General features: G+C 45.9%; 1 protein-coding gene across 1 annotated transcript in view; it reads left to right on the forward strand.

The window, feature by feature from the left end:
• The window catches only part of RASA2 (RAS p21 protein activator 2), a 223099-nt gene that overhangs the window by 42815 nt on the left and 154081 nt on the right, over positions 1–26203 (forward strand). The window contains exons 3-4 of the mRNA XM_029615728.1: positions 14044–14147; positions 18694–18788. Coding sequence (XP_029471588.1) covers positions 14044–14147; positions 18694–18788 — 199 coding nt within the window. The remainder of the gene's footprint in view (positions 1–14043; positions 14148–18693; positions 18789–26203) is intronic.

Consider the following 26203-nt stretch of genomic DNA (forward strand, 5'->3'; position numbering starts at 1 on the left):
TGCTCGGCCTGCATCCAGGACGGTGAAGCAACGTCCGGGGCATCGCGGGGGGCTCGGGCCCGGATCGCGCGTTCGCCGCCGCGAGGGGTAGGCCCAGTAAATAGGCCTCAGGACATTTTCCCGCTCAGCGCGGGAGCGGCGGCCATTTTGGCCACCGGCAAGGAATTCTCGCGGACCGCAGCAGGCGATTCGGCTCTCCCTCCCGCGTTATCCCCGCAGCGGGGCACGGCGGGAGGGGGCGCCAAGGAGGGGCTTCGGCCCCGGGGGGATTCCGACGCCGATTCTTCCAAATCCGGGTCGTTTTTCTGAGGATTTCGCGGGCTTGCTGCGCAAGGTACTTAAGTACAAGCGCAGCAAGCGCTCCCGAGGGGGGGGGGGGCTCTGGGGAGGGCTCCAACCAGGCCCCACAGAGTAAGCGCAAGGCGAAAAAGACCGCGATGCTCGCCCAGGAGCCAGCGCGAGGGATACGGCTTCCCCGGAGCGTACCTCAGGAGTCAGATCCAGAAGATTCCTCCACGGCGGATACTGATGGGCTGAGGAGACGGGGGCGGATGGCTCCGCCCAGCCCGGCGCGGGAACAGGTACCCAGGCAGCGGACGGGGATGACCCCAAGGTAGTCCGTCTGTTCCGCAGAGAGGAACTGTCGCCATTCATCCCGGCCATTCTCCAGGACCTGGGGATAGAGGCTTCACCAGTGGTGGTCCGCCAGGAGGCCAATATGGATCCAGTGCGACTGGGATACCCCGGAATTGGGGTTGAAAGTCAGCAAGGCCATGGATAAGCTCTACCCGCTCCCGGAGGAGGCGCTGGAGCTTCTGCAACTTCCAAAGGTGGATTCAGCGGTCTCCGCGGTGACGAAGAGGCCCACTATCCCGGTCACGGGGGTGACGGCCCTTCGGGATATACAAGACAGGAAGCTTGTAGTGCAGCTCAAGAAGATATTTGAGGTATCCGCCCTAGGGGTGCGGGCAGCAATCTGCACTAACTTCGCCATGCGCGCTAGTTTAGGCTGGGCCCAGGTCCTTCAGGCGAATGCAGGCCTGTTGGCGGAGGAGGCGTCTCAGGCTGATACAGTGGAGGCGGCAATAGCTTATGGAGCTGACGCCCTCCACAACCTGCTGCGCACCTCTGCTAGGTCCATAGTAGCCGCAGTTTCGGCGCGCCGTCTCCTGTGGCTACGCAACTGGGCAACGGATGGCTCTTCCAAAGTCCACCTGGGTTCGTTACCTTTCAAGGAGTTGGATGATTTGATGGTTTCTCTGGGAGAGAACAGGGCATTCAAGCTGCCCGAGGATAGGGCCAGGGCGCGGCCCTCCTTTCCGGTCAGTGCCCGGTTCCGGGGGCCCAGGAAATCGCGCCCTCAAAGATCCGCCGGCTCTTCGTATAGACCATCTTCTTCCCGGAACACTCAATGGCAGCAGTCCTTTCGTGGGAAACGTTACGGGGAGCAAGGCGGGGCGCCGTCGGGTGCGGGGTCCAAGCCCTCTCATTGAACTCCGGCCGGTCCACCTCTCGTCGCGCCTGCGGCACGCCGTTCCAAATGTAGGGGCGCGGTTAACTTTATATTTCGAGGAGTGGACCAGGGTGACGTCGGGCCAGTGGGTCCTCGACGTGATAAGACACGGCTACGAGTTAGATTTTGTTCGCATCCCAGCGGACGAGTTCCTGGTCTCGCCCTGCAAGGCCCCAGGAAGAGGGCAGCGATGTTGGACACCTTCCATCGGCTGAAAGCTTGGGGGTCATATCCCCCCGTCCCTGCCGATCGGCGCGGCTCGGGCCGTTACTCCATTTACTTCGTAGTTCCCAAGAAGGACGGCACTTCAAGGCCAATTCTGGACCTCAAAGGGGTAAACAGATGTCTTCGCGTTCCCCACTTCGAAATGGAAACGATTCGGTCAGTTATCGCTTCGGTGCGTCCGGGCGAATTTCTGTCTCCTCTGGATCTCACGGAGGCGTACCTTCACGTGGGCATCCAGCCATCGTGCCAGCAGATTCTGAGGTTCTGCGTTCTGGGGAGGCACTACCAATTTCGGGCGCTTCCTTTTGGTCTTGCAATGGCACCTCGAACATTCACGAAAGTGATGGTGGTAGTGGCGGCGCAGCTGCAACGGGAAGGTCTTCTGGTTCATCCTTACCTAGACGATTGGCTGATTCGGGCGAAGTCAGAGAGTCAGTGTCGACGGGCGGTGGACAGGGTCCTCCAGCTCTTGCAGTCCCTAGGCTGGGTGGTCAATTACAACAAAAGTTATTTGGCTCCCACTCAGTCCTTGGAATATCTGGGGGCCTTATTCGACACGAAACGGGGCAGGGTAATCCTCTCTCAAGATCGGATATGCAAACTGCAATCTCAGGTGCGGCGTCTGTTGTCTCTTCGCCGTCCACGAGTCTGTGATTACCTGACGGTGCTGGGGTCTATGGCTTCAACGCTCGCGTTGGTACCCTGGGCGTTCGCTCACCTGCGGCCATTGCAGTCTTCTTTGCTGTCCCGTTGGACACCAGTTTAGGAGGATTTCTACCTACCGCTCCCGCTTGTGGGTCCGGCGAGATCCAGTCTTCTTTGGTGGCTGGATCCAAGTCATCTGTCCTGTGGCGTATCCCTTCTCGTTCCCGACTGGACGGTGGAGTCCACGGATGCCAGTCTCTCCGGCTGGGGAGCAGTTTGCCTAGGGAAGTCGGTGCAAGGTCGTTGGTCAGCGTCGCAAGCTCAATGGTCCATCAACCGCCTCGAGACCAGAGCGGTCTGTCTGGCTCTCCAAGCCTTCATACCCTTGGTGCGGGGACAGGCGGTCCGAGTACTGTCAGACAACGCAACCACTGTGGCCTACATCAATCGTCAAGGAGGGACGAGAAGTCCACTGGTGGCGGCAGAGGTGAGAATTTTGATGGCCTGGTCGGAACAACATCTCAGCAGCATAGCAGCGTCTCACATTGCCGGGGTCGACAACGTGCAGGCGGATTTCTCAGCAGGCATCGTCTAGATCCCGGAGAGTGGGAACTGGCGGACGAGGCGTTTCTTCTCCTCTGCAGGACGTGGGGAGTTCCCCACTTGGATCTGATGGCCACGTGGCACAACGCGAAGGCTCCGCGTTTTTTACAGTCGGCGTCGATGCGCTGGTGCTCCCTTGGCCGGATGTGCTGCTGTACGTGTTTCCCCCGTGGCCACTGATCGGCAAGATCCTGCGGCGCGTAGAATTGCACCCATCCAACGTGATCATGGTGGCACCGGAGTGGCCACGTCGTCCATGGTTCGCAGACCTCATTCAGTTGTCGGTGGAGGCTCCCCTTCGTCTCCACGGCTTCGCGGGGCTGCTTCATCAGGGCCCTGTCTGTTTGGAGGATGCGGATCACTTTTGTCTCGCGGCATGCTTTTTGAGAGGAATCGGTTAAAGAGCAAAGTTTACTCGGACGCAGTTATTGCTCCGCTGCTGAGGTCCGGGAAGCAGTCTCCGTCCCTGGCTTATGTCAGGGTCTGGGTAGTTTTTCAGGATTGGTGTATGAAGCGAGGTTTGGATCCCACCGCCGCTGCGGTCTCTGATATTCTGGCTTTCCTCCAGGTGGGACTGGCCAGAGGCTTGGCATGCAGTTCCCTACGGGTCCAAGTGGCGGCGCTTGGTTGTTTGCGGGGAAAGGTCGGGGGGATCCCCTCTGGCTCTTCACCCGGATATAGCCCGTTTCCTGAAGGGGGCTAAGCATCTCCGTCCTCCCTTGCTTCCTTCCTGTCCGGCTTGGAATCTTAATTGGGTTCTTTCTGCCTTATGTTCGGCACCGTTTGAGCCTTTTGCAGCGCTCTACTGTCAAGGATCTCACGTTGAAGACCGTATTTCTCGTGGCGATTTCTTCGGCACGCCGTAGCTTGGAATTGCAGGCGTGGTCATGTAGGGAGCCGTCCTCGCGACTCTCCGCCACAGGCGTTTCCTTGCGCACTGGCCCTTCTTTCTTCCGAAGGTCGTCTCGGCTTTTCATTTGAATCAATCCATTGAACTTCCCGCTTTCGCGGTCGGGGAGTCGTCGGATCCGAAGACGAGAGACTTACGAAAGCTGGATGTGAGGAGGTCCCTCCTTCGCTATCTGGAGGTCACTAATCCTTTTCGGATAACGGATCATCTGTTTGTCCTCCTTTCTGGTCCCAAGAAAGGGGCTGCAGCGTCTCGCACGACGATCGCCCGGTGGCTCTAAGAGGCCATAGGCTCAGCGTACTTTGTACGGGGAAAGACTCCGCCGATGGGTCTTCGGGCTCATTCGACAAGGTCTCACGCTGCGTCCTGGGCGGAGTCTTCTCAGGGGTCGCCCCAAGAGATTGTAGGGCGGCTACCTGGCAGTCTTTGCATACCTTCGTCAGACATTACCGTCTGGATGTTCAGGCCGCTGAGGTCGGAGGGTTTGGAGAGAGGGTACTCCGAGCAGGACTCTCTGCTTCCCACCCTCGGTAAGTTGGCTCTGGTACATCCCAGGTGTCCTGGACTGATCCAGGTACGTACAGGGAAAGGAAAATTAGTTTCTTACCTGATAATTTTCGTTCCTGTAGTACCAAGGATCAGTCCAGGATCCCGCCCGCTGACGGAGAGTCCGCTCATCGTTGTTTCCTTGCGCTCACCGCTTGTTCGCTCTCCCGGTTGGGGAGTCCGGTTCCCGCAGGGGTTGGAATTGTTTCCGATTAAATGGCAAGTTTTGTTAGCTATGGTTGCCCCTTTGGGTTTCTACTTTGACATTACGTATGACTGAGGGGCTGTGACTGGCACAGGGGCTTATATGGCTCCGCCCACAAGTTTTAGTCTGTCTCCATCTACTGGTGCGGAGTCACAACCCAGGTGTCCTGGACTGATCCTTGGTACTACAGGAACGAAAATTATCAGGTAAGAAACTAATTTTCCTTTTAGTTTGAGGGATGGCAATAGGAATATAGGGCAAGGAAGTCCTGGAAGAATTTTTCAAATTTTTTTTTTTGAACTTTTAACAGATTTTCCATCCAGTGTACCATATATCACAGCACCATAATTACAGATGGCCACGTTTTATGTCAGCATCACAGAAACTGCCCCGTGGCTTATGCTGTAGAGCCTTTACCATTTTGGTAGCCCTTCTCTGTACTGGCTCGGTTGGTGGAGTTTGCTTACTTCTCTGGCCAGTGTTTATGTACTTTTTGGTATGTGAAATTTCTTAAAACTTGTATCATTACATACATAACAAATTGCATACTTGAGAGAGTAGGTATGGTTTGGCTGATTGTATGTGTGTGGTATGGGTTACCTTTGGGTGAAGGTTCTAATGTTTGAATTGATTTCCCAAGTTGGCATAATGCTCAGCTTGATTTGCTGAACCCTTCTGTGATGATATAAACAACACAATAAACAGTTATAAAAAGAAAAATTGCACACTTGTTGTAAAACAGGTTTGCAAATGGCTAAAATGAGCACACAGCTCTGCTGATTACTATGTTTTTTATCACATTTGAGATTGGATCCTAATTGTGGTGGTGCAGTAACTAAGAAAAACTAAACAAATCTTAGGTCGAGATGGCTAAAGACGCTTAAGGAAATAATCTAGAAATTTGAAAAGTAGTATGATTATTGTGAAAGATTGTTACTTGCTTCATTTGAAGGAATCAATGGGTCTGTATACCAAAATATTAACAACCTTTTAGCTGAACTGCATTATCAAAAGAACCAACTTTTTGGGTCACTTTATTTGCAATGCTGCCCTCTGCCATGCAGAAGACTCTGGTTCAGTTCCTGGGCTTGACCAGCGGTCCAGGCTAAAGGCCCTGCGGAGGCTGCGTTCACAACCCCTGAGTGGAGAGAATCTTGATCAGAGGGGGTCAGTAGGTAGTAGCACCGACGACACCTGGCTTGCATGCCTGCCGGATTCAAGAGAGAGCCACAGCCTCTGGCCCCTGGCTAAGTTCTTTTGCAATGGAAGGGGGGTCATAATGACTGAGGGAAACTGTGTTAGGTGGAAGATGGGACACGTTTAAATAAAGCACTTTCAGGACCAATTCTGGGGTCTTAAAGAAAAAAATTGCAAAGAGCAGGGTATGATCATGAAAGTAGGGACACGTTGAAGCATTTTGTGTCAATACAAAAAGCTTGAATAATAATATTGGTGAGTTGGAGGCAAGATGGTGACTAAGAATACAGACAATGACTGGCATCATGGAATCCTAGTGGGAAGACGACCACTAAGTACCAAGGGGTAAAGGGGTAGATTTTAAAAGGTGTGCGTGGTTCCCGGGGTGCGCGCACGGATGCGTGGATTTTATAACATGGGCCGCGCACACATGCGTGCCAGGTTTTATAATCCGTGCATGTATGTTCAGGCGGCACACGCGGGGGGGGGGGGGGGGGGGGTGAATTTTAGCAAATTACGCTCAGCGATGCAATTGGGCCTCCACCAGTTCCCTCCCAGTCTGCTTCAGTTAAGGAGTGGACTGGGAAAGAACTTCCCTATCCTCCTGCCTAACCTTCCCTCTCTTTCCCCTCTCCACCCCCTACCTAAGTAAAAGAATAAAAAATTTTGTGTTTACTTACTGCTCCGTCGGAGCAGAAGCAACTTGCATGTGCCCAGCCGGCTGCCGGTGTGTGCTTCCCGGGAACAATGGCTAATGGCCGCTGTCCCAGCTGGCCCCCCGGCCCACCACTTGTGCGCGTGTCGGCAGTTACGCCCGTGGCCAGGCCTTTTTTGAAAGTGTGTGCTGGACGCACAGGGCCTGGTGCGTAACTGCCAGTATTTGTGCGTGTGGCCGTTTTAAAAATTTGGCCGAAAGCATACAGATTTGAAAGCGATTTGACTCGGGGGTGCTGTAGAGCTATGTAACGTTTAAACTTGAAAAGGATAAAGGCCAAACTCTTGAATCCCTGTGGCGAGGAATGGAGTGAAGTGTGGTGTGGGAGTTTACTACCATCCTGTAAACAAGTTTAGGGGTGCAGGGACCTATCAGCTACAGGATACTTCCAGCTGCCCTCCCACCTTACTTCACGATCCTAAGTCAGGAAAAGACAACGTGTGTTCTCCTCAGGAACAGACTGTTTATCAAATTTGGCAGGATATAGAAAATACCAATTCCTGTCGCTAACATCCTGGCCGCTAAGCACAAGTTTTCTCTAAAGAAAATTCTGTATCATGGGTGGTTACACCATGCCATAAACCTTAGCCTGCTTAATACGAATACTTAGCCCTGGTACAGCTTCCGGCGATCGCCCCTCTTTACCTCTGAAGCAGGCTCCGGCTGGAGAGTGTGGGCAGGGGAGGAGATGAATCTCGGATGGGTTCTGGCTCAGCTGCCAGCTGCGATCCAGGAAGGAGACCTAGCGTCTGGCTCTGGGGCTTGCTCTCACCCCTCACCATCTCTGACTCTGGGTCACTCTCTGCACCTGAGCAGGGGTCTCCTCTCTCTCTGGTCTCCTCTCTCTGGTCTCTTGGCCACACCTAGTCTTCTCCCCCTTGATAGAAGGGGGTGTTGGTCTGCTTCAGGCTCCCCTTTCCTTTTCTCTCTGGGGTCCCCTCTCTGGTTTCAGGGTTGTTCTCTGGGTTCACTCCTTCCGGGTCTTGCTCCCTTCTTCTTTTTTTGCCCCCCCCCCCCCCGACTTATGCTGTTACTCTGATAAATATGCATAAGCTCATTCATAATTACGTGGAGGGTCTTTGCCACATTGCAGGTCTTTTTCCCCCTTCCTCATTTGATTGATTTAAAAAAAAAAAAAAAATTAAAGCTAGATATTGCAGCCATGCTTGCACTGATTTACAATTTGTTACTAACAACGGCTGCTGTGCCAGAGGACTGGAAATTAGCTAATGTAACTCCAATTTGTAAGCGTTCCAGAGGGGAAACTGGAAACCATGCCGGACCACGGTGGAGACAATGATCAGGAATAAAATCATTAAATTCATAGAAGGAAATGATATAATTAGGAATAACCTGTGTGGATTTTGAGAAGGCAAGATAGTCTCGCCAATATATTAGAATTTGTAGAAATTGTAAGTGAGCATATGGATGGCTGGTCAACCAGTCATGTATTTGGATTTTAGCAAAGCATAAAGTACTGCATGAGAGATTACTCTGTGAGATAGGGAGCAAGAGAAGGAGACAGTAAGTGAGATTGCATGGTCAGCCCTCAAATGAGAGGGTGGTACATAACGGAGTGCTCCAAGGGTCAGTACTAGGCCTGGTGGTCTTCATTTTATGTATAAAAGATGTAAAAGACGAAGTGATGAATGAGGCTGCAAAATTCACAAGCAATAATAAACCGTAGAGAAGTTAAAGCACAAGCTGATTGTATACAATTGCTGGAGGATCTAGAAAAACTGGGAACTTGCCATCCAAGTGGTGAATTGAATTTAATAAGGACAACTGTAAAGTGATGCACATTGGGAGAAAAAAGTAAAATTACTAGTACACACTGAAAATTGTACTTTGAAATGACTGTGTCCCATGTGCTAAACCCATGCAGCAGTGGGCAAAAAAACAACCCTGTCTTAGAGGTAATTTGGAAAGGCATGCATGACAAATTCAAACCTCTATATCGTGCCTCTGTATAGAGCTGTGGTGTGATCATCCCTAAAGTACTGCATGCTATTCTGATCGCCCCCATCTGAAATGATGTGGCAGAGCTTGAGAAGGTCCAGAGAAGCAAGCAGAACGATGAGAGGTTCGGAGAATTTGTCGTGAGCCAATTTCATGTACGTTTTATTTTGTACGCTGCTCGGATAAGTTGTAGCAGGTGCTATTCCAAGGTTTTTAGCTTGGGAAAAGTGAAGATTGGGAGGAGCATGATAGAGGTCTACAAGATCATGAATGGGAAAAGAACAAACCACAAGCAACGGTTCGCTACCATGAGGAGGAGGGGAGAGCACACTGCCTCCAGCACCTTTTAAACTGCTGCTGCTCCACATGCCCAGAGGTGGAAGGGTAATAACCCTGAGGGGCATTTAAAGCCCCTGCTACGTGAGATGGACAGTGAGATGGTGAGATGGACAGTGAGATGGTGAGATGGACAGTGAAATGCTAAGAGAAATTAGGGAAGCTAACCAAATTGGTAGTGCAGTAATAATGGGAGACTTCAATTACCCCAATATAGACTGGGTAAATGTATCATCGGGTCACGCTAGAGAGATAACGTTCCTGGATGGAATAAATGATAGCTTTATGGAGCAATTGGTTCAGGAACCGACGAGAGAGGGAGCAATTTTAGATCTAATTCTCAGTGGAGCACAGGACTTGGTGAGAGAGGTAACGGTGGTGGGGCCACTTGGCAATAGTGATCATAATATGATCAAATTTGATTTAATGACTGGAAAAGGAAGTGTGTGCAAATCCAAGGCTCTCGTGCTAAACTTTCAAAAGGGAAACTTTGATAAAATGAGAAAAATTGTTAGAAAAAAACTGAAAGGAGCAGCTACAAAAGTAAAAAATGTCCAAGAGGTGTGGTCATTGTTAAAAAATACCATTCTAGAAGCACAGTCCAGATGTATTCCACACATTAAGAAAGGTGGAAAGAAGGCAAAACGATTACCGGCATGGTTAAAAGGGGAGGTGAAAGAAGCTATTTTAGCAAAAAGATCTTCATTCAAAAATTGGAAGAAGGATCCAACAGAAGAAAATAGGATAAAGCATAAACATTGGCAAGTTAAATGTAAGACATTGATAAGACAGGCTAAGAGAGAATTTGAAAAGAAGTTGGCTGTAGAGGCAAAAACTCACAGTAAAAACTTTTTAAAATATATCCGAAGCAGAAAGCCTGTGAGGAAGTCAGTTGGACCGTTAGATGATCGAGGGGTTAAAGGGGCACTTAGAGAAGATAAGGCCATCGCGGAAAGATTAAATGATTTCTTTGCTTCGGTGTTTACTGAAGAGGATGTTGGGGAGGTACCCGTAATGGAGAAGGTTTTCATGGGTAATGATTCAGATGGACTGAATCAAATCACGGTGAACCTAGAAGATGTGGTAGGCCTGATTGACAAACTGAAGAGTAGTAAATCACCTGGACCGGATGGTATACACCCCAGAGTTCTGAAGGAACTAAAAAATGAAATTTCAGACCTATTAGTAAAAATTTGTAACTTATCATTAAAATCATCCATTGTACCTGAAGACTGGAGGATAGCAAATGTAACCCCAATATTTAAAAAGGGCTCCAGGGGCGATCCGGGAAACTACAGACCGGTTAGCCTGACTTCAGTGCCAGGAAAAATAGTGGAAAGTGTTCTAAACATCAAAATCACAGAACATATAGAAAGACATGGTTTAATGGAACAAAGTCAGCATGGCTTTACCCAGGGCAAGTCTTGCCTCACAAATCTGCTTCACTTTTTTGAAGGAGTTAATAAACATGTGGATAAAGGTGAACCAGTAGATACACTTGGATTTTCAGAAGGCGTTTGACAAAGTTCCTCATGAGAGGCTTCTAGGAAAAGTAAAAAGTCATGGGATAGGTGGCGATGTCCTTTCGTGGATTGCAAACTGGCTAAAAGACAGGAAACAGAGAGTAGGATTAAATGGGCAATTTTCTCAGTGGAAGGGAGTGGACAGTGGAGTGCCTCAGGGATCTGTATTGGGACCCTTACTGTTCAATATATTTATAAATGATCTGGAAAGAAATACGACGAGTGAGATAATCAAATTTGCAGATGACACAAAATTGTTCAGAGTAGTTAAATCACAAGCAGATTGTGATAAATTGCAGGAAGACCTTGTGAGACTGGAAAATTGGGCATCCAAATGGCAGATGAAATTTAATGTGGATAAGTGCAAGGTGATGCATATAGGGAAAAATAACCCATGCTATAATTACACGATGTTGGGTTCCATATTAGGTGCTACAACCCAAGAAAGAGATCTAGGTGTCATAGTGGATAACACATTGAAATCGTCGGTTCAGTGTGCTGCGGCAGTCAAAAAAGCAAACAGAATGTTGAGAATTATTAGAAAAGGAATGATGAATAAAACGGAAAATGTCATAATGCCTCTGTATCGCTCCATGGTGAGACCGCACCTTGAATACTGTGTACAATTCTGGTTGCCGCATCTCAAAAAAGATATAATTGCGATGGAGAAGGTACAGAGAAGGGCTACCAAAATGATAAGGGGAATGGAACAACTCCCCTATGAGGAAAGACTAAAGAGGTTAGGACTTTTCAGATTGGAGAAGAGACGACTGAGGGGGGGATATGATAGAGGTGTTTAAAATCATGAGAGGTCTAGAACGGGTAGATGTGAATCGGTTATTTACTCTTTAGGATAGTAGAAAGACTAGGGGACACTCCATGAAGTTAGCATGGGGCACATTTAAAACTAATCGGAGAAAGTTCTTTTTTACTCAACGCACAATTAAACTCTGGAATTTGTTGCCAGAGAATGTGGTTCGTGCAGTTAGTATAGCTGTGTTTAAAAAAGGATTGGATAAGTTCTTGGAGGAGAAGTCCATTACCTGCTATTAAGTTCACTTAGAGAATAGCCACTGCCATTAGCAATGGTTACATGGAATAGACTTAGTTTTTGGGTACTTGCCAGGTTCTTATGGCCTGGATTGGCCACTGTTGGAAACAGGATGCTGGGCTTGATGGACCCTTGGTCTGACCCAGTATGGCATTTTCTTATGTTCTTATGTTCTTACGTGTGCGCTGGTTGCCCTGCCGGCCTGACAGGGAGGGAGGGAGCAAAGTTGCATTGTATGAGTAGATTGTCCATGGTAGGGGGTAGGGAGCAGGAGGGCAGGGGCCACAGGGGAGGAGAGAGCACAGGAGAAGCAGACAGCTCCATGAATAAGATGGATTTCTCCACTTCTTGGGGAAAGCATCGTGAACCAGACGTTCATATTGGGATTTGCCGGGTACTTCCAAGTGACCCAAGCTGACCACTGTCTTCCGGGATGGACCATTGTTCTGATCAAGCATAGCATTTCTTACATTCTTATATTTTTTCATCAATTCTATATATATCCATCCAGTTAACATTTGTAATGAATCTACTAGATAAGGGAGCCCTGACCGAGCTGCAAATGCGCAGTAGAGAGCAACTCTACCGCGTATGCGCGGGCAGCACGTCGGCCAGAGCGGAGGGTGCCCGAAAAAAAAAAAATGGCGCCTGCTCCTTAGGAGCAGGAGCGGCGGCGACGAGCAGGAGCGGGAGGAGCAGTAGCCACGGCGATGACAACAACAAGCAGGAGCGGGAGGAGCGGTGGCGACGATGACGACGCGCGTGAGGGAGAGAGGAGCAGTGGCGGCACGCGCGAGGGAGGGACACCCCCTTGTCTACCGGGTGTGGATGAGCTGAAGGGGAGGGAGGTGAGAGTGAGCTGAGAGGAGGGAGGTGAGAGTGAGGCGGGGGGAGGGGGGGAGAGAGTGAAGGGAGGAGAGAGTGAGGTGAGGGGTGGGGGGAGGGAGACTAGAGGGGGGAGGAAGTGGGAAGGAAATGGACCGAAAAACATTTTTAAATGTAGCCCGTTGTTACGGGCTTAACGGCTAGTCTTTCATAAAGCAATAATGTCCTATACGGATGGCATTGAATAGCATTTAAAACTTCCTCGTTGCCTGAAAATAGATATTCCAAGCATTGAAAAGGAATTACCCATAGACTTTCTCTCTGTTTTGGCCTACCAGTCTGCTCATGAACATATTTTTAACCAAATCCATAAATACCATATATTCATCTCTGGATAACCTTTGCCTGAATGTGATCCCGCTCAAGGTTGGCTTAAATCCAAGCCCCAGCCTTTCCCTCTTCTCCCACCTCAGCTCCTGTTAATTTGGAGACAGCTTGATATTTTAGGTAGGACTCAATATTACTGAATTACCAGTTTAATTGGCTGCTCTTAATTTTTATAAAGTTACTTTGGAGGATTTTTTTATTCACCTCCTTTGAGAATGTATATAGTCTTTTTTTGTGGTCATGTTTCCTGTATTTTATTGTAACTTATTGTAGAGCAGTTTTATATAGCATTTTTATTATTGTCACCTAGTGCCTGATGGATTAGGTGGATTATAAATGAGTATAAATAAAATTACTTTCTGTAGAAAGAGTATTGTCATTTAGAAAAGCTTCCTATACTTGTAGCGAAATAGGAAAGTTAGCTGCAACTTGTTTGGTTTTTTTCCCCTGGATAGTGGTTGTTTTTTTTTTTAAACATAAAAAAATCTCAATCTGGCTTAACTTTTTTTTATAAACTCAACCTAAGTTCCAAATTTGGGCTAATTGATTTGAGACCCTGATGTATACGCACCATGGTATTTAGGTTTCCCTTCCTTTTTTTCGTTCATTGTTCCTGAAAATGTTGGGGGACGTTTACTTAGGAGGAATCCGAGTTTTAACTTTAGTTTTTAGAGGACGTGTTAGCTGCTTTGCAGGTAGGTGATAATTAGAGCTTTAGCACCATGAATGTAATCGTCTCGATTGAAAGACCTTTTTTTTTTTGTGGTATTTGGTTTAATATTATGATAAAGTTTCTATTCAGAAAGGCATTAGGCAAGGGAATTATGTGAAAGAATCAAATATGCTTTTACAGTCATAAGATTTGAATGTAAAGTAGCATGGCGCAACCTTTAGAGAAATAAAAAAAAAGTCTAGAATTGCATCGCAACTTGAGCATGTGTCCTGCATGATTCAGGCATGTATGTGTCTTCCATTTGCTTTGTGAGGGAACGAGGGTGCAATTTTGGGTGCCAGAAGGAGGTGAGGGAAAGAGGATGGGTGTAGGAGTGATAGGGGTGGGTGTGAGAGGTGAGTGTGGTGAGGAAGCAGCTGGGGGAACCGAGCAGTGGTGTAGGCAGAGGGGGGGGGGATCAGATACTGGAAATGGGCCACCTGCCGGCCACTACTCCCTGCCGTGTCCATGTCAGATGGATGACCAGGTGGAAAGCCAAAAACGCGCGCACTTCTTAAGTTTCATAAATTTGCTTGCAGCAGAATTAAAGCGTGAAGATGTGATGTACGTCTTGGAATGAATTTTCGAGTTGGGATTAAAATATTTTTATGGTGGGAATTATTTCTGATATTTTGACACCTAGTAATAAGGCGCAGATTCTCTAAACTCTCTTATTTTTGTTTCTTTTCAGTCCATTTTACAGTGAAGATTTTTTCTTTGAAATTCCGAGATCTTTCCAGTATTTGTCCTTTTATATTTATGATAAAAGTGTCTTGCAACGAGACATTCGTATAGGTAAGTAGGTCATAAATACTTAACTACATTGTATTTGGGGTTTTTTGGTTTATTTCTGTCTGGTTCCAATACGGCAGCTTCTTCATAGTGCTAAAACCATCACCAGAGTTGCAACACAGTGGCCAAAAATTGAGCAACACTCAAAATGTATACAAGAGATATCTCGTGTCCTTTTCATACTTATCACTTTTTAAAATGGATTTGATATTGCAAATTACTAAGAGAAATGAGCTTTTAAAAATCTTTTAACTATAGCAGGAAATCTGTCTCTAGAATTGTGAACAATAGCAACATCTACATGTGTGTAATTTAAATACTCTGCATGCAAGAAGTATGAATTAATCTCATCTCAAAAAAATGCACTGAGAAGAATTCTCAGGATGATCATACTTTTCTTTCAAGTTATCTAACAAATTGAGCTTTGGTTTGTATTATTACATGGGCCAGTCATGGGAAAGTGAAAAAATAGCTCAATGAACTTCTGATCTTTCAGCTAAGCCAACTATGCACATTCAGGAAGAGTTTTCATGCCTTAGATGGAGAGATTTTCCTCCTGGGAATTCAGCACTGTACCTTCTTGAGGAGCTTTTTAGCTTTGCCAGATGTTTGCCATTGCAGCTGGCGCCTTAAGCGGAGGGCGCCGTGCACAAGGAAACATCTATTGCTCGTCGAGGTGGATCCTCCACAATCCATTTTTAAGCCACAGCAGTGAATGACTTTGGGTTCTTTTTATCATATCATTTCCAAGATGAGTCAAATTTGCTGGCAGTGCTTTTTACCCTTAAAACTGAAAGGAACCCCCCCCCCCCCCCCCCCCCCAAAAAAAAACCCGAGCCACCTTGATTTAGATGTGGCTGAAGCCACCAGGAGACGTGTTTTAATCTTGACCTTCAACTGCCAAACCTGAAGACTACTTTACCAGGCTTATTCGATATAGAAACATAGAAACATAGAAATGACGGCAGAAGAAGACCAAATGGCCCATCTAGTCTGCCCAGCAAGCTTCACACATATTTTCTCTCATACTTATCTGTTTCTCTTAGCTCTTGGTTCTATTTCCCTTCCATCCCCACCTTTAATGTAGAGAGCAGTGATGGAGCTGCATCCAAGTGAAATATCTAGCTTGATTAGTTTGGGGTAGTAGCCGCCGCAATAAGCAAGCTGCACCCATGCTTATTTGTTTTACCCAGACTATGATATTAGCCCTTATTGGTTGTTTTTCTTCTCCCCTGCCGTTGAAGCAGGGAGCTATGCTGGATATGCGTGACGTATAAGTCTTCTCCCATGCCGTTGAAGCAGAGAGCCATGCTGGATGTGCATCGAAAGTGAAGTATCAGGCCCATTTGGTTTGGGGTAGTAACCGCCGTAACAAGCCAGCTACTCCCCGCTTTGTGAGTGCGAACCCTCTTTTCTTCTCCCCTGCCGTTGAATCAGAGAACTATGCTGTATATGCATTGAAAGTGAAGTATCAGGCTTATTTGATTTGGGGTAGTAACCGCCGTAACAAGCCAGCTACTCCCCTCTTTGTGAGTGTGAATCCTTTTTTCCACATTTCCTCTTGCTGTTTAAGCTTAGAGCGATGTTGGAGTCAAGCCTGTGTATGTTTATTTAATAAGGGTATTGACTCCAGGCAGTAGCCATCATTCTGGCGAGTCACCCACTCTTCATTGGCAGCCTCTTGACTTTATGGATCCACAGTGTTTATCCCACGCCCCTTTGAAGTCCTTCACAGTTCTGGTCTTCACCACATCCTCCGGAAGGGCATTCCAGGCATCCACCACCCTCTCCGTGAAGAAATACTTCCTGACATTGGTTCTGAATCTTCCTCCCTGGAGCTTCAAATCGTGACCCCTGGTTCTGCTGATTTTTTCCTTAGGAAAAGGTTTGTCGTTGTCTTTTGATCATTAACACCTTTCAAGTATCTGAAAGTCTGTATCATATCACCTCTGCTCCTCCTTTCCTCCAGGGTGTACATATTTAGATTCTTCAATCTCTCCTCGTACGTCATCCGATGAAGATCCTCCACCTTCCTGGTCGCCCTTCTCTGTACCGCCTCCATCTTGTCTTTGTCTTTTTGAAGGTACGGTCTCCAGAACTGAACACAGTACTCCAGGTGAGGCCTCACCAAGGACCTGTACAAGGGAATAATCACTTCCCTTTTCTTACTCGATATTCCTCTCTCTATGCAGCCCAGCATTCTTCTGGCTTTAGCTATCGCCTTGTCGCATTGTTTCGCCGACTTCAGATCATTAGACACCATCACCCCAAGGTCCCTCTCCTGCTCCGTGCACATCAGCCTTTCCCCCCCCATTAAATACTGTTCATTTGGATTTCCACTCCCCATATGCATGACTTTGCACTTCTTGGCATTGAATCTCAGCTGCCATATCTTCGACCACTCTTCCAGTTTCCTTAGATCCCGTCTCATTCTCTCCACTCCTTCCGGCGTGTCCACTCTGTTGCAGATCTTAGTGTCATCTGCAAAAAGACAAACCTTACCTTCTATCCCGTCCGCAATGTCGCTCACAAAGATATTGAACAGGACTGGTCCCAACACCGATCCTTGCGGTACACCACTTAAAACCGCTCTCTCTTCAGAGAAGGTTCCATTTACCATCACACATTGTCTTCTGTCCGTCAACCAATTTGCAATCCAGGTCACCACCTCGGCACTCACTCCCAAGCTTCTCGTTTTATTCACCAGTCTCCTGTGCGGAACCGTATCAAAAGCTTTGCTGAAATCCAAGTATATGATATCGAGCGCTCTTCCTTGATCCAATTCCTTGGTTACCCAGTCAAAAAAGTCAATCAGATTTGTCTGACAGGATCTTCCTCTGGTGAATCCATGCTGCCTCTGGTCCATCAATTCTCCGGACTGTAGATAGTTCACTATTCTCTCTTTCAACAGTGACTCCATTACTTTTCCCACCACTGAAGTGAGGCTAACCGGTCTGTAGTTACCAGCCTCCTCTCTGTTCCCACTCTTGTGAAGCGGGACCACCACCGCTCTTCTCCAATCACTCGGCACCACTCCCGTTTCTAGGGATCTATTGAACAGGTCGCACAGCGGTCCCGCCAGCACATCTCTGAGCTCCCTCAATATCCTTGGATGAATCCCATCAGGCCCCATGGCTTTGTCCACTTTCAGATTCTTTAGCTCTTCCCATACATTATCTACTGTAAATGGATTTTCCTCTGTTCCGCTTCCCTCCAGTTTCTTGTTGTGTAGAGATGGTCCTTCTCCAGGGTCTTCTTTAGTGAACACAGAGCTGAAGTATTCGTTTAATATTTCTGCCATTTCTTCGTCTCCCTCCACACATTGATCATTTCCACCTTTCAATTTCACTATACCACTTTGGACCTTTCTCTTTTCGCTGATGTATCTGAAAATGTTTTGTCACCATATTTTATCTCCTTGGCAATCCTCTCTTCTGCTTGACTTTTTGCCAACTTGATTAATTTCTTTGTTTCCCTCAGTTGATACAAATATTCTTCTTTGTGCTCCTTCCTTTGGGATCTTTTGTATTTCTTGTATGCAGTTCTTTTAGCTTTAATTTTGTCAGCCACCTCCTTTGAGAACCAGATAGGTTTCATTTTTCTTTTGCTTTTCTTTACATTTCTAACATATAGAGCAGTTGCCTTGGTGATTGCTCCTTTTAGATTGGTCCACTGTTGATCCACATCTCTCTCATTTTCCCATCCATTTAGTTCTTCCTCTAGGTACTTCCCCATTTCCTCAAAGTCTGTGTTTTTGAACTGTAAAACTCTGGTCTTTGTGCTCCTTTTCCATATTCTTTTAGTGATATTAAACCATACCGTTTGATGATCGCTGGTGCTGAGGTGGGCGCCCACCTTGACATCAGAGACGATTTCTCCATTATTGAGCACTAAGTCGAGAATAGTTCCTTCTCTCGTGGGTTCCAATACCATTTGTTTGAACAAAGATACTTGCATGGCATCCAGTATTGCTCTACTGTTTTTAGATTCTGCAGATGGGATTTTCCAGTCTACATCTGGCATATTAAAGTCACCAATGATCACCACTTCCCCTTTTTTAAGTAAAGAAGCGGGATACTCCTTTTTTTTTTTTTTTCTTTTTTGGCAGTTGAAGGTCAAGATTAAAACACGTCTCCTGGTGGCTTCAACAAAATCTAAATCAAGGTGGTTTGTTTTGTTTTTTTTGTGTGGTTTTTTTTTTTTTTTTTTTACTGTAGTTTAGTTTTCCCACAACTACAGTTATGTAGGATATTGGAATGAATGATTGTTCTTCAATCTGTAGCCTGTTACATAAAAGCATGGCCACTTTGATCCTAAGCTAAAGAAATACACTTTTTTCTCATGACAAATGTAAAGAAAACAGTTTACCTCTTCAAATAGAGGTTGCAAAGTGTCCCTTTCATTTAATACATGGCCAGTGGGGTTATTTAAATGTAAAGTACGGTAGGGTTTCTCACATTTTTAGGGGAAAATACTTGCATTTTCTCCATGGTTGGTAGAAAAGCCTAAAAGGTCTTTATTTCCTACTCTTATTTTTTTCTCCCTGTAGGAAAAGTATCCTTTAAAAAAGAAGATTTATGCAGGTTCAGTGACAAAGAGACCTGGTTTTCACTCCAGCCAGTTGACTCAAATTCAGAAGTTCAGGTAGGTATTCTAGTTGGGATAGATAAACCTAATGTGTGTGCTGTATTAAGCTTTTAAAGTATGTTAGTTATTGATTCCAAGTGCTTGAAGATGTGTAGCAATCTGAGTTTCTTCTGTAATGTAAAATGTCTGCTGATTTATGCAAAGTGTACCAAACCTTTTTCTAATGCTTGCCATAGAATCGACCTGTGAGCTGCCGCAAATGGTCACTGCTCCTGGGTCTCTCCAGTCGCACCAATTGCAGCATTTGCTGGCTAGACTTGGGGTGCAGGGGTACCCGGTTTTTTCAATGTCTGCTCTTGGGTTCATCGTCACCACAGTAACTGGGCCATAGGGTTACAAAATGAAGGCAAACCTCATCCTTGTGCATGAAAACTGCTAAGATGCCGTGGCTTTAGTTAGGGGGTCACTTCCAATGGAGCTTTTTAGCACAAAAGCAGCTGCTCGGCCAAAAGTCTTTTCTTAACACATACCCCTTAGATTGTTTCTATATTTTTTTTTGTACTCTTCGAGCATTTCTTTTCCTGCCCAATTTTGGAGCTCTCATACTTGTTTCTATACCTGTGCCTAATGTACGTAAAATATCCCTAGAGATGTTCTCTGCGCTGCTTAGCAAGCAAGAGAACACATTTTGTACTGCAGGAGAGGTCCGAGTATGCTTGGTAAAAACCCAAGATGTGCCCTATTGAGTCCTCAATACTAGTTTACGCTAACCTGAGAATCAAGGTAGAGAGGGAGAGAATTGCCTGGATTACCTAACAGCGCAGCAGAACATAACTGTGTGCTTGCTTTTTTAATATTTTCTTTGGGGTGGTGGGGTGAGGGTGCGTACAGTGGCAGCAGCTACCTCCTGGTCCTTTTTGGGCTGAATCAGGACCAGTCTCAGTTGGGCTATAAGCAGAATGAGCTTGTTCTTGCAACTGCCCGGGGATTTTCCCGTCGTTCTTCCCGCCCAGCCATATGACAGGCGTTGGCCGGGGGGCCATGCACCAGAGCTCCTCCTGAAACCCTGCAGACCTGGTCTTTTTAGTCCAGCCCCCTGCATGTCACCGTTGCATGATGAAGGGGCTGCCCTCTCCCCAGGAGATGGACAAGACTGCCCTCCTGCAGCATTCCCAGTCTGGGCTGATCTGGAGAACAGATGATCTGACCCAGTGTTCAAACACGGCAGCCTGATTTTTTTTTTTTTTTCCCCATATTTGACCAACATTGAATGAGTACAAGGCAGTGTTTAGGAATGATTTACAGCAACAATACAAACATTTTTTAGCAGGTAAAACCGTCCTATCCCCATTATTCTACTGACAGGAAAACATAAAATATGATGACAATAAGAATCACAAGGTTCATACAATCTGCCCAGTCTACTTCTGTTCCTTGCCATAGATCCCAGTTGATCTCTGGCTTTCTCTTCACTTTTTCGCAACTTGGGACTCTTTTTTTTTTTGTTTTGTTTTTTTTTGTTTCTCCTATGCTTTCTTAAATTGTAAACTATTATACTGATCCCATGTAGGTGTCACATTGATGCATCTAAAGCAGGCATACATCTGGAAGAACTGAAAAGCATTGGCAAAGAAAGACTTGTATGTGTGTCGTCATAAAATTTATTCCTGAAAATTTTAAAAAGCATGAGGAAAACTAGGACGAGAGAGGACGCCAAGAAAGGAGAACCCAGAAAGAAAAGAATAAAGCGGAAAAACAGGCAATTAGATATTTCAATAAATCTGGTACTTCTGCTTTTATAAAAACAGCTTTTGTGCTGTTCCTTTGTTTACCAAAAGCAGCAGAGGAAGGACTTTGTTTATGAACTATTTTCATACTGAGTCTGATTTCACTTGTTTCCTCCAGCTATAGTTCTTTGCTCAAAGTCTGTAGGAGCTGCTCACATCAGTCTAAAACGTACAGCCAAAGTATTGCTGCTCCGTGTGAGCTCTGGAACTGCTCCTGCCACTGAGTTGGGTTTTTTCCATTTGTATTTAATCAGTTACATACAAGCATAACTTGACATGGAAAACTGCACATATCACCCAAAAAAGTAAACTAAAACGAACAAAAGGGAAGCCAGTTACATTAGTGCACACGTAGGGGAACCAAGGGAAGAGCTTGAGGGCAGCAAAAGAAACCTAAAAAGAGGGAAGCATCTGGGTATCTCTTGCATTACTAAAATGCCAGTCTTCTTCAGAGCCTCAAAATGTGTCTGAAAAACAAAAGAAGCTGAGCCGTGGAGTTTGACATTTAGTGGCCAGAAATAATCCCCGCTTTTGTTTTAAGAGGTGTGAAAAAAAAAACGGGATCGGGAACGCCGCAGAGAAGAGCGTTCAAAGCCCCGGGGGAAACTCCCAGTCGTCATGCAACAGTGATGGCTGCTGACCTGAGTTGGGGTTTAGGAGTGGAAGGAACCCCTGAAGCATGGCGGGGAAGAGAGAACAAAGTGAGGAGAATGCTGAAGCATGGTCGGTGGATGAAGACGTAAATTATGTACCAATGTAACTAGGAGCAGATCTGGGGGGGGGAGTCACTTCCTCTTACTCCCACACCTTCCTCTCAGTTGGAACCAGGCTGGAGCTCTGGTGGAGTGAACATTCGCAGCTACCCAGGATCCTTTACACTTATTTCTAGTAACCTGTGTCCCAGTCTTGAGGCTATGCAGCCACTCTCCTCTTGGCGTATAAAGTCTTGATGCCTGAGTGTGGCTGCTAGATATTGCTGTTGAGCTAGGCTTCCATCCCTCCCCACCTCCAAACATGGGGAACAGTACAATATCAGTCAGGTTTTGAGCCTGAAGGTACTGAGATGGTCCCTTTCAGGTAGATGTATTCAGGTTCTATTCGCCAGAAGGATCTAGCTTAAATGCAGGCTCTCTTAGAGCAGTCATTTATAATACATACTAATCCAATAGTCATTCCAGTTATCTGCAGTTCTAACCTAAAGTCGTTCACACTTGGAGAGCAAGCACTCTCAAACAAGTCAACTCCAATTACAACTACAGGTATTATGGTCTCCACAGTGGCTCTCAACTGCCTTCAAGTTGTTGGAAACAACTTTCTTGTTGCCAGCAGCCATTTTTCTAGTGCGGAGGATCATCCCGGTTCCTCTGGGGCAGGTTTACTGATTCGGTCAGTAAACTCCGTATAAGGTCTCCTCATTATTATCTGCTTACTTTCATCAGTGACCTGGGGGCAAAATACCAGACTTCTAATCTGACCATTGTCTTTAAAAAGTAGCCAGGATGATAGTGGGAACTGCTATTGGGAGGGAGATGGTAATATAACTGTAAAGAGAGAATTAAGCAAAAATGATAAAGGAGCAAGGGGTGTAAGTCTTACCAACGTTGGTTATCTCTTCCACTGTCTAAACTGGAGTTAGTAGGTATGTGAAGAGAGAGGCATTTCACGGAAAAGCAGCATCCATTCTACCCCAGCTCGCGCGAGTCCCATGGCAGAATTGATTGTCGATGGGAACTTGGATTTAAAGAGATTGTCAACGTCCATTTACTGAACCGAAAGATACCCCAGGTGGCAGATTCAGTCTCAATGCAGGATATCAGGTCAGATGTTGTTTTGTGTGTTAGGGATATATGAAATCAAGAGCTTAATATTGATAGCAAAAGTGATTAGTTTGGAATTTGTGAGGAAATGCACACATGCTCGTCGAATTAGTGCCAGTGTGAAGCAAGGGGATGGACCCCCAGACTGAGAATTGCTAGAAGGGAGGCCATGACACTCTGAGTCATATACACACATTTTGGTTATGTCCACAGACTATACTATGATGGTGTGAACTTTAAAAAGATGATAAATGTATCTGTGAAAACACTAAGTAGCAAGATGCCTGAAGGTGTGAATGAAAAAATGAAGTGTGGAGAATCCTCGGGGCAGACGGTGGGCATAGATTAATAAAATGAGTTATAGGTACTCAAAGGTCATAGGCGATATTATTAAAGTTAATAGGTTTATAAATTTAATACAAAGAGGATTCAAGAGAGGTTGGATGTAATTGTTGGGAAAATATCAGCCATGCAGTACAAATGACTTTTATACGAGATGATGCAGTGCGTTCATTGAATGGATTTCACAGCTTGTGAAACTGAGAAGCAGAAACAGTTTGGGGCAGAAATTTTTTTTTTTTTTTTAAAGAATGTCTTGCCTCGAGCATGGTCGTGAACAGAATTGTTATTAGCGCATTCCTTTTTCCACAAAGATCTCAGACTTCTACACTGCATCCAAAAACACTGGTGACACTCCGCACGGATCACCTACTTATTCCGCATACTGGTAATGTCTGTGATCTGCTGCAGTACAGAGCTGGCACACGTTGCTTGTCTGTGCAGAAAATCTGAATTCATCCTCTGCTATGCTTAGCACCTCTTTGCTAACGAGTTTATCTTGAATTTCTGGTCCATTTCAGCGTGGCCAATTTTAATACTGTGCACAGTACATTATAGACCACACCTTTCTAAGCTGTGGCAACAGAGAATATTGCCGTATGTAAATAAAGGGATTTGTTCTAGAAATAGTTAGACCTTCTGAAAAAGTGAGGCTGATAAGCGAGGGGGTTGAAATGTTAGAAGTTAATTTAAAATACATATATATATATATATATATATAATTTCTGTAGAGATAGAAACACTACTTGACCCTTTCCATCACTGTGGATTTAATTTGGGTGCTACTATATGGTGGCTTATTGGAACTTAGTGCAATCTCCTATGCTGATCAATCTAACATTTTTAAAGCTTGAATTGTAGCCATCATAATAAGGTGTACAATATTTACTCCCAAAAGTTTTGATCCAGAGACAGGTTACCGCTAGTAGTCACACAGCAGCGAGGTTCAGCTGTTGTATGGCTATGACGGCCGTTGTATATCATTATATGTACCCTAGTATTGTTTATCTATCCTCGTGCCTTTTACTATCCCTCCCGTGCGCCTCTTCTCTCGCACCCCCAGTTTTAAGATCCCTGTTTTTTGTAACTGATTTCTTCCCACTCTCTTTTTCCCTAGTTAATTGTGAACCGGCATGATATCTCTGATGATGGTCGGTATATAAAAATCTCAAATAAATAAATTGATACTAGCTAATACTGTAGCTGAAATCAATTTATTATAACTGGCTTCCAGGTTAACTGTAAACCTTTATTAAGTGACTGCATAAAACTGTTTTAATTTGTAATTTAAGCAGTCCTATATTTTTGTGTTTGAGAAGATCGGAACTTGCGTCTATAGTAAAACATACAAACGTGTGGGATAGGTCTGATCTCCTCAGCGCCATAAGAGTGTGCTGGGTTTGAGAGTGCAAAAGTGTTGTAGCTGAATGCCAAATGGAAACCATGGCCTTCAAAATGAGAATTAAATCTGATTAGTTAGGTGAACGCCTCTTTGATTTCCATGGTGCTTTATGGGGAAATGTGCGCAGGTTTCCTAGATTCTGCTTACATTAAGCTGTGCATTACCCAGAGGTACTTTTTTTTTTTTGACATTCAGAATTTTTGCACTTTTGTAACAAAAAAATAATAGAGGGTGTCTTTTTGTTTTGGCTGGATATGATGTATCTTTAAGAACGCCTGACCAATATTTTCTTACTCGTAAAACTGGTAGAAATTGACAAGGATCAAAAAATCAAGCTAATTCACTAGATAAAAACTGTCCTCGCGTTTTAATTCCATTGAGCTTAGCTGGCTTTCAGTTTTGTAATGTGATATTTTATTCATATTAGGTGTAATTTTCAAAAGGAGTTACACACACACTAAAGTAGGATGCATTGTAGCAATTTTCAAAAGCCCACTTATATACGGAAAAAGCATTTACGTGCATAAAACCGTTTAAAGAGTGTAAATCTTTTTGAAAACTATTCTTAAGTTCGTAGATGTTCATGTTTGATGATAAAAAAAAAAAAAAAATCACTGTATCATGATTTTATTCACTGCCCTTCCACCCTTTCATCCTTTTTGTCCTGAAAAATGAAACGTGAAAGTGGAATGTAAGTGACTTTTGTCACCACTTGTTACTCTGGTTTTGAACAGTGTCTGCCATTGGTGGATTTTAACCTTTAGACCAGTGGTTCTCAGCGGGTGTGTGGCAGACCCAGCAGAAGGCTGCTCTTTCCCCGTCAATCCGGACAGGAGTTGGCTGACGTCTCCTTTACTGGGTATGAGAGGGAGCTGCTCTTGCTGCCGCCTTCTTCTCTTCCTGTCCCCAGTGGGAGGTTATTCCCTTCTCTTCCACCCAGATCAGAGCGCGATATCGCCAACTCCTGCTCATAGGGGCCCGGCAGGACACCAACTTCATCTTCCTCGGCCTGGCCTGGCAGTGAGGCTGCTGATGCTCTCTTCACCCCATGGGGCCTGGACATGAAAGCAGGAGCCATGAGGGAGAGAGGTGCTGCTGCTCTCATCTGCTGCTGGTGAAGAGGGAGGGAGACTCTGGATTGGACTGAAGGCTTTTCTGCTGGCTGGGAACTAGGAGGAGGGGGAAATGTGCTGGGCAGGAAGGCCTTGGGAGAGTCTGCTGGGTAGGGAGAGGTGGAGGAAAGAGGGGCTGGGGCTGCTGGGCAGGGAGATGGAAGCGGAGGGAGAGATGGGGGGGTTGGGGGAGAAGGGTCGGGGGATACTGGGTAGGGAAGGGCAGGGAGAGTTGAGCAGGGGGAGAGAGGCAGCACAGGGAAGAGGGTGGGGGGTATCGGGAATGTTGGCAGGGATATGAGTATGTGAAGGGATGATTGAGCATTTGGGAGAAGTGAGGGGTGATGGGGGCATGGAGGGGAGTGACTGGGTACAAGGGCCATAATACGTTAGAACAAATGCATATTCTCAAAACTATCTTTGAACTTTGCTTAGTGTAGGAGGAAATATATTTTTGTTTCTAGTCTCCAGTTTTGCACTGCATGCAGAAGGTGGTCTTGGGGTTTCCATTGCAGGTTTTGTTGCTCCATTTGTAATTTGTGATCTTTTACTCTATAGTTGGTGAAGGCAGGTCTGTCTGTGCTCTGTGTGTATGTGACTGAGATGAGGTGCTTTACCAGAGGTCTGTATCAGCCTTATTTATGGCATTTTCTCAATATGATATTGCACTGGTGGTGAACTGCTGCCTTTTCATGGGTGGGGCTATTGCTGTTTCATTTCTTGGAGTTAGTGCTACTGAGGTATGGCAGGTTTGATAGACGTCTACAGAGTGGGGATTGTTTGTATTATTTTACAATGCACCTGCTAGTAGAGGGAGCTTGTGGTGCTGTTATTAAGATGACACCAGAATATCTTTTTTGTATGATGACTTGTACAGGGAAATGTCTTAGTTCTGCTCTGCACCCATCTTTAGGAATTGGGGGACTCCCGTGGAGGCAGAGCATAGGCTTACATTTAGTCCTATGATGGTCTTGTGTTCAGCGTCTCATGCATGAGAGCGTCACCTCTCAGGTGT

This window comes from Rhinatrema bivittatum, chromosome 9 (genome assembly GCF_901001135.1).
Source record: "Rhinatrema bivittatum chromosome 9, aRhiBiv1.1, whole genome shotgun sequence".
In the NCBI taxonomy this organism is placed as follows: Eukaryota; Metazoa; Chordata; class Amphibia; order Gymnophiona; family Rhinatrematidae; genus Rhinatrema; species Rhinatrema bivittatum.